The sequence below is a fragment of the Falco rusticolus genome, chromosome 11 (genome assembly GCF_015220075.1).
Source record: "Falco rusticolus isolate bFalRus1 chromosome 11, bFalRus1.pri, whole genome shotgun sequence".
Lineage (NCBI taxonomy): Eukaryota > Metazoa > Chordata > Aves > Falconiformes > Falconidae > Falco > Falco rusticolus.
Window position 1 is genome coordinate 29481679 of NC_051197.1, and position 12336 is coordinate 29494014.

General features: G+C 45.4%; 1 protein-coding gene across 3 annotated transcripts in view; it reads right to left on the reverse strand.

Annotated features, from left to right (window-relative positions):
- Positions 1–11865, reverse strand: part of RASAL2 (RAS protein activator like 2) — a 187950-nt gene extending 176085 nt beyond the window's left edge. Inside the window, exon 1 of one of the 3 annotated variants that reach the window (XM_037404207.1) lies at positions 11649–11865. In XM_037404207.1, coding sequence (XP_037260104.1) covers positions 11649–11811 — 163 coding nt within the window. In that variant the 5' untranslated portion in view covers positions 11812–11865. The remainder of the gene's footprint in view (positions 1–11648) is intronic. The other 2 variants (XM_037404209.1, XM_037404210.1) reach the window with 2 other exon arrangements.
- Between the last annotated feature and the right edge of the window lie 471 nt (positions 11866–12336).

A 12336-nucleotide genomic window follows, 5' to 3' on the forward strand; every position in this document is an offset into this window, starting at 1 on the left:
CCCCCTCACCGCAGTTTTAATTTAAGATCCATCCCAAAGTTATCTTAGAGCCATCTAGGTACAGATTTATCTGTAAACAGATGTGGTGGTTATGTTCTACAAGTGGATGGATGTCAGCCAAGAGATCTCGTGGCCTGGACAGCGGGCCAGCGGATACCTCTGCTAATCCTGCAGAGCTGGCTGTCCAAGGTCGTAAGCCCAAACGCACAGAAAACTAGGGTCCATCAGCCCACTCTCAACTTTTTTCCCAAAAATGTTAGTGAAACATCCCAGCTAATGTAACCTGCAATCATAGCAAGTAGTTTTTCAGCAAGGAAGAAGTAGGTCAATTTAATTCTTGGCAGCTATTTATAGGAACACCGACCTACTCACACGGGAAGCTACCTTAACTCCCATTAGAGCACTCTCTGTGTCCAGGCTTCAAACTCATTCAAAGCAGAGAGATGGACCACTGCAATGAAAACAGTTACTGTCTCTTGACAGTAACAACTTCTGCACTTCAAATTCATTGTATAGACAGGGCTTAAAATATATTTTAAAATAAATGTTTAAGTCACAATATAGAACTAAGGAGATAACCTCTTTCTAGCTGCTTATGGATAATTCGCAGTTGCTTTCTGGCTCGTATAGGCAAAAATTACGCATGACTGGATGCCTCCTCCTTCAGAGCATTAAGTTAAAGATGGCAGGAGAGCTATTAAACCCAAATTAGGAAAACATACAATTTGAGATAACTGGCCTAACACCCTATGAAGTCAGGATCTACATAAATTTGAGACACAAGGCTTCAGGTGAATGTTGCTCTTGCACTAAACATTTATCCTTGATAGTTGTACTACATTTTCAGACAGTTTTCTATTTTCAACCTTTTCTATTTTTTAACACAGAAAAAGTCATGTGTTCTGACAAAGAAACAGCAGAAAGGAAGTTGTGCCGGTATAGGGAAGATTAATGCATGCTCATACCACTTAGGCATTAAACTATTGTTACTGCATTCCTCTCAAAAAATTTTTTTCCATTAAAGTTTCAGATGTATTTTCATATTTACAGCATGCAAACTTCTCCTTTCCATCACTGGGCTGGAATCAAAAATATTCATTTCCCTCTTATCATCCTTCCTTTCTCCTACACATTCATCATTTCAGCGAACAGAGGCTGTTTACTTCACATTCCTGACTTCCCTATTAGCAAGTCCAAAAAAAAGAAAAGAAATTAGAGCGGAAAATGCTTAACTTCCGTCTATAAAGCTTGTCTAGGCTGACAAAAAAAAAAAAAAAAAAAAAAAGAGGCTTTCTTCCTTAATTTGATTTAATGGTTATAATGACTTAATGGTTATAAATTGAGAAACTAGCAGCAACTGGAATCAGAATGAGAAGAGTTTGGTTTGAAACAGCCTCAGTTCACACTGCTTCGACACTACTTACAGATCTTGACGTGAACAACCACAGGGGCTTCTTTAAGCAGGAGTCACCAGCCAAGGGCATGTGAAAGAAAACTGACATAAATATTTATGGCGAGACCATAAAATTTTTTTGCTACCTTACTATATGGGATATAAAACTCATTACCTCCAAGGAGTTTAGGCCATTTGAAAACTTCAGTGAGCAAGGCCTTAGCTAATGGAAGGAGTTAAGGAAGAAGCCCATGAAATCCATTCAACGGGGTAATCAATCACCCCACATCTCACCAGCATCCTACACAAGTGCTGCCAGACAGCAAGAGCGAAAGAGGGTCCATAAGCTTATGCCACCTAGAAGATAAATCTTCTCAAGACCGATTCAAAAGGATGCTGGGTTTTTTAAGTACTACTATTTTCTTTAAACACCACAGCCTTTTGCCATAGCTCTCTATTTCTGTTTTGGTGATACCATTCCATTTTTCCTGATTTCTTATTTTCCAAGAGACTTATCAACTACCTACCATGCTTAACAAAAAGATAGAAAATAGTTACAGAAAACTACCTCAAAATAGCAAATGCTTGGTATTATTTGATGAGGAAGTCTGATGATTTCTTAGCAAGCGTGAGCACATTGTACTTTTAGCACGTGATGTACGTGTTCCAGTATACCCAAGCAAGCTAGGAAAGACAGCAAAGGCAGCAGCTTGTCTGTACAGCCTGAGGTATAACCTCATAATGTAAATAAACATCTTTTCAGGAAGCTTTTTGTCTCCTCTTCTTTCATAGTGCCTGTACCGCACTGTACTCTTGCATATCAAGATAAAATACCGAACTAACATGGAAAACTACTATGGATCAGTCAACCGTTGGCAAAGCCAACACAGTGGCACAGGGTCTCACATGCCATGGAAAGGATGTTAGAGCTTCAGGTGATTTAATCCTTGCTCTATGGTTTTCCAGTCTCGATCCACAATATATTTTCCTCCCCCAGTCAACAGTGAAGTTACCTACTTGGAAATAATGATTCAATCAAACACCTTGCCCTGTCCACAAATTAAGGTAATCAATGCCAGCTATCCAAACTCCTACATACCAGCAGTCCAGCCTGCTATCACTGTAATGAGATAAATTTATTACATTTTGAAGGTCAACAGAACTTCACCATTGGGGTTTTTGGTTGGGGTTTTTTTGGTGGTCTTTTTTTTTTTTTTTTTTTTTTGGGGGGGGACGACGGGACGGGACAGGGTGGGCAGGGAGTAGAGCAGACAATCACCTGAATGAAAACTTCCTCTCTGAGAGCATCTTGCCCCACTGACCTACAGATCTGGCAGCTAATAGGGTATTTGAGAGGATTATTAAAAGTCACAAGAGGATCCAAGTACAGTAGCAGGCTTAAAGGTATCCCAAACATGAAGCAGTGCAACTCAAGTATGCAAGCAAAGCACTGTAGATGTCTCGGGAGATCTGACCTCTGTTGCCAAGTTTCTCCTAAGTCCTTGGGCAAGTTATCTGACGTACTTGTGCCTCATTTCTTCACCTTCCCAGCTCACAGCAGCCCTCTCAAATAAAACCATTAATGCTTTGGATGCACCGACATGGCAAGGCAATGAATGGTGAAAGTGGAACTGATCCTTCCTTCTTTTACCCCAATGGGCAGCAAAGAAATTGCTAATAGAGCAGTCACCATTTGCTGTGACAAAATGGTACCCAAAACTGAAGCAAAGTGATCATTTCATTCCCTAAAGAATTCAAGAACTGGATTCAGCCCTCCCAGCCACTGCTATTTTCCACACATTTTCCTCAAAGCCTCATAGGATAGGCTGCGCTGACTAGCACAGCATCTGTAGCCTATCTTGTTGAAACAGGTATCAGTGTACTAAAGAGTCAGCTAAATGAGGGTGTGAATTACCTCTGCTTATCTCAAGCCAATCCACTGACTCAAGTAATGAGAAACTGGAGAAAGCAAGCAGGTTTTTAACTCTACCTGCCATACAAGTACCAACTATGGAAAAGAAATCCCTCTAGAAGTACCAGTCCCATTTATATTTCCTCCAAACCCTCACTGGCAAAAGGAGATGTGTTTCCTAAGAGGAAAAATGCAGCTACACTGTTATATTCCATGTAGTCACTTCAAGTTCTTCTGTGAAGGATATCCCAAAAAACGGATATGGCATAAATTTCTAGGCTTTCCAACTTATTCAGCCTAAACAAAAACACTGCTATTCTAGAGCTGGGGGGCATCAGTCCTCTTGCAGGAGAGCTTGAAGCCGTTAAGGGTGCAAGCTGGCTCACTGCCATCCAGCGACAGCTCAGTCCCACCAACCCCTACCAAGAGTATTTCCTCCCGTTCCTTCTCACCTCCACACCAATAAATACTTTGTCCCTGATAAAATGACAAAGCTAAAGGTGCTGCATGCAGGCAATACAACCACTTCTCATCTGGCAAGGTAACACTCCCTCTGGTGCTGGCCAACCCAAAAGTGCTCCGCTGGCTACCAGGCCTACAAAAAACCATTGCCAGCAGGAGAGACAGGGCAGCACAGCTCCAGACCAGCATTCCTGGAGCATTAAGCTTTGTCTAGAATACTGCTAAATTGTCTTTCATTCCTTCATGCCAAAAACCCCACCAACCCAAACCCTAAAAACAGCCCTGACACAAAACCTCTTCTCCCAAAGCCATGGATCGGGGTGGTGGGCATCCAGTATCTGTCACACCTATGCAAAATGTCACTTCCTAATTAGTTTCTCTCTCCTTATCAGAAACTTCCAAGTCAAAAATCCAAGTTCTCATCTTTTACAATACCCTGCCTCCCCGCACCTTGCTAAAATTCCCTGCTACTCAGAGCATGGAAAGCTCTCTCAGGTAATGCTACAGTATCTATTGTCTACCTGAAAGAATTTTCTATGCTTTTTTTGTACCATCCAGATTGGGAACGGGACCGAGGTGCAGAGGTTCTGCTCAATCTTTTGGACTGTTACATGAAATCCCAACATTGGGAAGGATTAAGTCCAAGAGATGGGTGATCATTTTTAGTCACAGGTTCCCAAACACTTCTCATTCTCTCAACCACAGTACTGATTCCATTCCCAGACCTCCTTGGAAGCAAGGACTCAATAGACACAATCCCCTCCCACCTCCTGATACTCTGCCACATAATCCTCCATCCACTTCCAAACACACTTGCCATTTTTCATCTCTGCCGGTTCCTTTCTTCTATGGTCCAGGCTACAAATTCCAGAAGGCAAGCAAAGCAGCCTCTGTCTGTAAAACGCCAAGCGCATCTACCGTGCAGTACTGCGTAAATAAAACTAATTATCTTAACACAGAAGAAAATGGGGCTTTTTCAATTAAACCGCTAATGTCCAAGAATGCAGACACAGCACCACAGGAAGGGAAAAGGTGCCTGCAAGTTTTAATCAAGCCAGAAACTAACAGAGAAGCATATGCATTCTTATGCAAATCTACACCAGACGCATTGCACATCTGCTGAAATGGGTGTCGTTTTCCCACAGTTTGCAGAATTAATGTGTTTAACTAAGTGCCTGCCAGTTCTTGCAGTGTAAGAGCTAATTTTTAATAGGGTATTCCCAGCTGTAAAAAAAAAAAAAAAAGTAGTCTCTTTAGATAATAAGGGATCTAAATCCAGGACTTGGTTTTACATTTACTTAAGTGCAAAGACCCCCTTCACCTCCAAGAGCTCATTACTTGCACTACTCCAACTTGCTTTATAATTAAAATAATCCTGAAACTTGGAGAAGAGCCTTTCTACAGTTTCGTGACCTTTTGAAACACCATTAAAGAGAATTAACAAATGTCATTCCCTCCTGATCACTTTTATAAAGGCCTTCTGAGATAGGGGGGGTGTCAAAACACACAAGAGGACTTTGTGAGAAGTTTACAAACCAAAACACAGTATTTTTTTTTTCACTTGGTTACTTTCCTTGCAGATACAAATCTTATTTCCATGACTACTACGTGCTTTTACAGAGGATTTTGAAAGAATTCAGATGAGAGCTTAACTCTGTGACCTTGGGGCTAAAAAGGCGTACATGCCAGAAAATGCTGAAATCTCAGCTATTTTTTAAAAAAACTATAAATATCGGTTGAAAGGAACCCATGATCTCATAATAAGTCAATGGGTCACAGTTATGCTCCTCTTATCTTCCCTTTTTTTCCTCTATTGTTTAAAAATAGGAAACAGCACCACATGAAAATGTTCAGCCAGAGATAAATAGTGTGACTGAAATACAGGAGTCAGGAAACTACTGTTTTAAAATAATGCCATCCTCATTTTCCCCAACACACTCTAAAATATTTGAAGTCATCAACAATATAAGTGACTTAATAAATTAGTAACCCAGGCAACATTTGCAACAACACAGGCAGCTGAAAGAGCCCAGCTAAAAACTCCTAAAAAAAAAAATTGTAAAAAATCCATTCGTGCATAAATTAACATCCATGTTCCTTAAAAAAGGATGGGCAAACAGACTGAACGTCAAAGGGCTAATTCTGCAATAAAGTTTGGGAGTAAAGCAACAAAGAAGAAAACAGGCCATATCCAGCCCCCAGCTGCACTCCAAATCACCACTGCAAATACACAAGAAAGTAAGCAGACACGCCATAGCTGTGGTAGCAGAGGATGCCTAATTCACCCCCTATGCACTTGCAAGAGTTCCCTGCAGTCAAAACCAGCTAGGCGAGCAGCTGTCATACAGCAGGTATGAGCAGATCACCTGTAAGAGCACTTCAGTCGCATCTTTTGACATTCCCTGCTGCTGGCTGGCAAGGAAAAGCAGTATCTCTGTCCACACCTACCTGTTGTTTAATCTGTAGCAAATGCAGTCAATTAAAACTTGTTTTTGATTAAACTCTACCTTTTACAATGGGGCACCAACCAGAAATCATTGTTGTTTATCATCTCAACAAAATGAAAAAAAGCTTTATGCTTCTGTTATTTAGCATTTGCACTGCAGCGGTACCTGAAGGTGTATCACTGTAGCAGCACTGTCCAAACACATGGGAAATGACATTTCCTGGCCCAACAAGGTTTATCCTCTAAGCCTGCTTCTGCACCAGCTTTCTAGGAGAGTTAAAAACAAGCCTATTGATCTGAAGGGAAAGAAATGCTCATGAACGCTTCCCAGTACAAGGCCGCCTGCCAGACACGCTGTGCAGCTCTTCAGCTTCCTTCCAGCTTTCCAAGGGTCTCATCTGCACCTTCAGCTTATCTCCCACTAAGGTCTTCAGAACAGCAAACGACCTCCTGCAAGGAATTATGAGCACACACTCATAAATGCAGCGGCAGACAGTAGCCCAGCTCCGCTACCTGCACGCATCTCAAGAAGAAAACCTTCTACAGCTGTAACAGCCACCCCTCAATTATATCAGATTGCCTTGCCGCTTCAATTTGTTATGAGTGTTTTTTTGGTTTTTACATTAAATACACCCTTCTTACCTACCCCTTGTTATACAGCCTCCAGATTACTTTTTAATTGAGCTTCTGGAGATGAGTGATAAGGTTCTGAAGTGGAGGACGCTATCCCCCAGCCTGCTTCAGGCAGCCTCGGGCACCCGCAGCAGCTCCTGCACCACCGCAATGAAGATGCCGCCACCTGGTGGGATCTCCACCGGCTCGGGTGGACCCTGGGGAGGGTCAAGGCTCTCACTCACCATCCTCCCATGAGCACCTCGGAAAAAGCTGGCCACCAGCACGAGCAGCGCTGGGAGGAGGTGATGTGCTGACAATGACATGCTATTCATTATCAAAGCCTGTTGCTGCTCATCCCAAGTGAGATGGTTTGGAAATGGATAATCTTTGCATTTTTAGGTACAACTGCAAGCAGTGGAAGAGCAGCAAAAAAAAAAAAAAAAAAAAAAGGTAGGGATCAAGCTACCTACAGAGCCGCAGAGAGGCAAGCTGTACAGAACCAGAAAACTCTGAGAACAGAGTTGGAGTCATTGATGCAAGAGCTGAGCAAAGCAGACGATAGATTGCTGGAATGGATAACTGACAGAAATTGGGCTTTCGAACTGAATTTCACATGATTAGGAGATGCTTCTCTTCAGTGCTCGAGCCACAGCTATTTTTTAATCTCCACATGACACTGTGCGTTGCTGTGGCTTCAGTCTTGAGCATGAGTCTAATATTTTCTGAGGGCCAATACTTAAAAGCCTGGAACTCAGGTCTGAGGCAGCCAAGAGACGTTTCTGTCTGGTTGCACTGGGTCTAGGGCTTTTTCTGCAGTCAGAGCCAGCAAAGCTCTGCCTGTAGATCAATACCCATGAAAAAACATGGAGCCCTTCAAGCCTGTGTTTGAAGAGCCTTCTCTTTCTGCCAGGAAAGAAGGGATGAGGAGGCTCATTCTGGCAGCGAGGAATGTCTCCAAACTGCTCAGAGGATTAGAGAACAAGGTGATGAAAATGTCCATGTCCGACCTGCGCTCACGTTCATACAACTGCTATCATCTTTTAGCACCACTGCTAAAAGAGAAAGACATTTCCTAGTCCAGATAAGGCCCAGAGCAACAACGTCTATTTGCAGGATGAACATTCAAGAACACTCTTCCCCATGCTATTTTCTACATATTTGAGCAATTCCCATTCTGAAATTTTACCACAAGCGTTTGCCCTGAGCTTAGAGCATGCACATTAGAGACTAAATTGACAACTTCTGTTACAGAAGTTTACAACCTGTTTAGACACAGACTCTAAGTCAGGCAAAATCCAATTCTGTCCCCATCACATGCAACACTTCACAACAATGCTGCGATTCTGGCTTTATAATTCATTGCTACAAAATCCATGAATGTTCAGTCAACCACACCAAGCAATATAATTGCTCTGTTTTCACAGATAGCACTGAGAATGCTGTAAATGCAGTTATTCCCCTGCCTCCTCCTCCTCCCAAAGTCTGTTTCAAAGAGCAGAGAAAAAGACCTTGAAACACTGGTGGATGCTTTCAACAGTCAGTTATCCCTTGTACACAGAAAAAAAAAAAAAATCACAGTATTAATCCAGGCAAGCCACCTCTTCCCTCCTACCCATTACACACACGCCATCAATCTGAAAGAAAGCCATCATCCAGAACACATGTTGATACGGTATTTTACAGAAACATTAGATGTGTGTCAAAACTAGTTCTTGGAAACATCATCTAACAACAGTCACATGATTCATGTTTCAGAAGCAATTAAACCTATCACTCTGACAAGCAAATTTACTGTTCCCCTTCACTATTCAAACATCAGGTTAGAGGAAACTGCTTATGTTACAAACTCTGTCCTTCAGTAAGGAAACTGTATTTCCACGGTTTGATAATGTCCTTGCTAATTCCCTTAACTAGAAGCTGCTGAACCTCCAAAACGCAGAATGAAAAAGCTAGACTTCAACTACTGCAGCTAACGCAGGAAATGCAAAAATAGCCAGACTATGATTTAGATCTCGTAGTGAAGTCAGACAAGACCTCAGTGTCACACTGAAATCACATCCCAGACATTGTAAAGTCCTACTGTATTCACATCACTGTCATACTGCTGGCAAGCCACAGAGACCAGTAATGATGGTACTTTACTACTAAATTCTTTTCTCTGTGCTTACAAAGTTTTACTGGCTCCGCAACCGGACCAGCACCCCTCATGCCAATAATTAACTCCTTAGATAAAGACAGAGTGGATGGCGCACCACCGTGTAAGAGAGATGCACAGAAAAACAGCCGTCTTTAAGCGACTGCTGAACTCCTTTCTTTAAAATGAGCGATTCCACTCCCTGAGCCACTTTTCAGACAGTCACCTTTCATTTAGAACAACTCTGCAACGCAGCAAGGCACATGGAAAAGAAACGACATGACATCAAAAGCTGCATTTCTTGCCACGCTAGAAAAATGCTTTGCCACTTTTCATATGCTAGATATTCCTTCCCTCCCCCAGCCATTCATGGTGAAATAATTAGTGTTAGTGTTCTCATTGTTTATCAGACAATACAGACAATAAGGCTAAGCTTTCTGCTCCCGTTTTCTTTCCCTGTGCTGCTGTGGTTCCTCAAACAACTGTGCAAGGCTTTACTTTTAATCCTATAAATAACACTTGTCACTCATCGGTTTGTAACCCATATTTAGTTGTGCACAAACATGGCACAGTTTCAGCTTGATTCATTGTCCACAAACTTCTCCAGATGTGTTCATGCAAGAAAAAAAGGCTAATAAGCAGGAGGAAATAAACAAATACTAGCTAATCCGATTGCTATTTCATAGGGAAGAAGAAAAGACACTAACATATCAGATTCTTTATGAGGGAGAGAGATAATGAGTTGTTTTTAAACACAGACTAGGAATAATTAGTTATTGTCCTTGGGCTACGAGATGTATTTTTACATGCTTAAAGTCTATGCTGATTTTTATAGCCTGTGAGCTAGCTGCCCTGTCACAGGGAATTTTTTTCCATTTATCTACATGTTAGCATCAGGCTACAAACACAGCACAACATGTGACTTTATCAACAAGCAATGTTTTTTGCTGTGGCTAATTTTGAAACCGCATTCCTGCTTCCACTCATACAAGATATAACCTTGGGTAACAATCAGATAGGCTGGTGCCAGACGTCCTCTTCTTAAGTACAGTCTCATTTTACCTTTGGTAAGTATTCTAAACAAACAAACAATTTGAAGGCAATCTGCTCTCTTAGGAGCTTCCCCTGACAACAGAGAGAATTTTTTTTTTTTTTTTTAGAAAGCTGCATTTTAGAGTCTCAGCATTAGGCCGAGATTAACAAAAGCAAGCCACAAAGAAGCAGCAAGGTAGACATGGTGGAAACTACTAAAAATCCCAAACTTCTATTACAATTAATTGCGCTAAGTATAACTTTGCTCACTGATGCACCAGACAGAAAGCAGACAGACAACCTCGTCCCACTGCACCAGCTTTTCAAGCTTCCAAAATAAACACAAAGGTCTTTGCACAGACTGTGCTCTCCAGAAAACCTGCAGCTTGATCTTCCTCATCTGATACATGCAAAGGCTAATGCTGGTGGTACTCACAATAATTAACTGCCATCAGCCGAGAAACCCGGCAGAGTTGGTGTAGATAACTTATTTATATCATCTGTGTTTCAGGAACAATGCAACCAGTAACAGATCAATGATAGGGGTAACTGAGAGCATTTGCTTCTAGTTGTACAGGCCAGGGAAAACCTGGAGAACCTCCCTGGGGTTCAGGGCAGGGGAGGAAGACGACAGGGACAACCAGCAGCACGACAGGATCTGATGTAAAAAAGTACCGATAAAAGAAAGTGTTTTTACAGGTTCTCTCTCCATCGTATTAGGCAATGGTAACATGAGTAACTGCCCCTGCAAACACAACTGCTGCCTTTTCAAGGATGGACCGTCAAATTTGTTACAGGAGGGAAAACAAGACACTGTCTGCAGCGATCTTCACTCTGAAACGTGGGAGTAATTATCGTTAGATTACCAAGACAAACAAGAGGGAAAGACAAGGAAAAGATAAAACAGAATTTCCACTATTTAGGTGCTGATGGAGAGATTAAGCCTGACTGCATTTCAGCTGGGAGCCTCAACAAACCAGAGGCCCGGTCACATAAATCAAGCTAGTTTTAAAAGGTTACATACCAGGGAGAGTTTGGGAAAGAAGGGGAAACAGCACTTGGTCCTGTACGCCGGCCAGACTGCCGAAGACAGTCTTTTTCATAAATAATAAAGGTGCCAATTTAACTCCCACCAGCAAGTCTGGGGCGACGGGACCCACCGTATCAGTGCCTCCCAGGCCTTCAGTCCCTCATTAATACTAATCAGAGCCGGCGCTGGCAGGCGGCGAGCGCTCAGCCCGGCGTGCACCCGCATCCTGTACTTGACTCCCGGCGACACAAAAGGTTCGGGTGCGGATGCCCGGCTGCTCCCGCCGCCCCCCGCGGGTGCCGGCTCCGGCGGCGGCTCAGCGGGGCGGGCTGCCTGGCCGGGGCACCGGCGGGAACGGGTCCGCCGCGGGCACGGCGCGGGCTGCGGCGGAGCCCCGGGATCCGGCACCGCGAGAGGGGCGGGGAAGGAGCCGGGAGCTTCGGCAGTGGGGAAGAAAAAAAAAAAAAAAAAAAAAGAGAAAGAAGTTAGGGCCAGGAAGTTTTCCGCCGCTCCCCACTTCCAACCTGCCACCGCAGCCGGCAACGGGCCGCGGGCCGCACCCCCCCCCGGCCCGGCCCGGCCCTGCCCGGGGGCCCGGGCCCGCCCCCCCCGGCGCCCCCTTACCGTAGACGCGGACCCAGCCCTGCTGCTGGCAGACCGACTCCAGCAGGACGCGGTCCAGCGCGCCGCCCGCCGCCTCCAGCTCCTCCGAGCCCAGCTCCGGCTCGGCGAACGCCTCGGCCGCCCAGGCCGCCGGCTCGGCCGCCGCTGCGGGGGGCGCCTCCATGCTGAGGGGGGGCACCCGGCGCCGCTGCCGCCCGCGCTGCGCCCCGGCCGCGCCACGCCTCGCTTCACCTCAGTGCGCGCCGCGGCGCGCCTCCATCCCTCCCGCCCCTCCCCGCCCTTCCCCGCCTCCCGGCCCCCCGCCCCCTGCGTCAGCGCGGGAGGAGGCGGCGGCCGCTGCCCACCCGCTCCAGCGCCCGGCGGCGGCGGCGGCTCCACCGCGCCCTCAGCGCCGGCGGCATCCCGGGCGAGCAGGCGCGAGCAGTGGCGGGCCGAGCGCCCGCGCGGACGGGGCAGCGGTGGACGGCGGGGCTCGGCCAGGCCAGAGTAATCGCCCGCCGAGGCAGCGAGCCGGGACACACACCCCCACCGCCCCTGCCCTGAGGGAGAGGGGGCGGCGGAGGATGGCGGGCAGCGGCGGCTCGGCTGCAGCCCTGCGGCGCCCGCCTCCTGCCCAGAACCGCTTCGCTACGGCCGGTCTTCCCGCGGCGCGCCCCGAGGGGGTTCAAAACGGCCCTCGGCGGGGGGG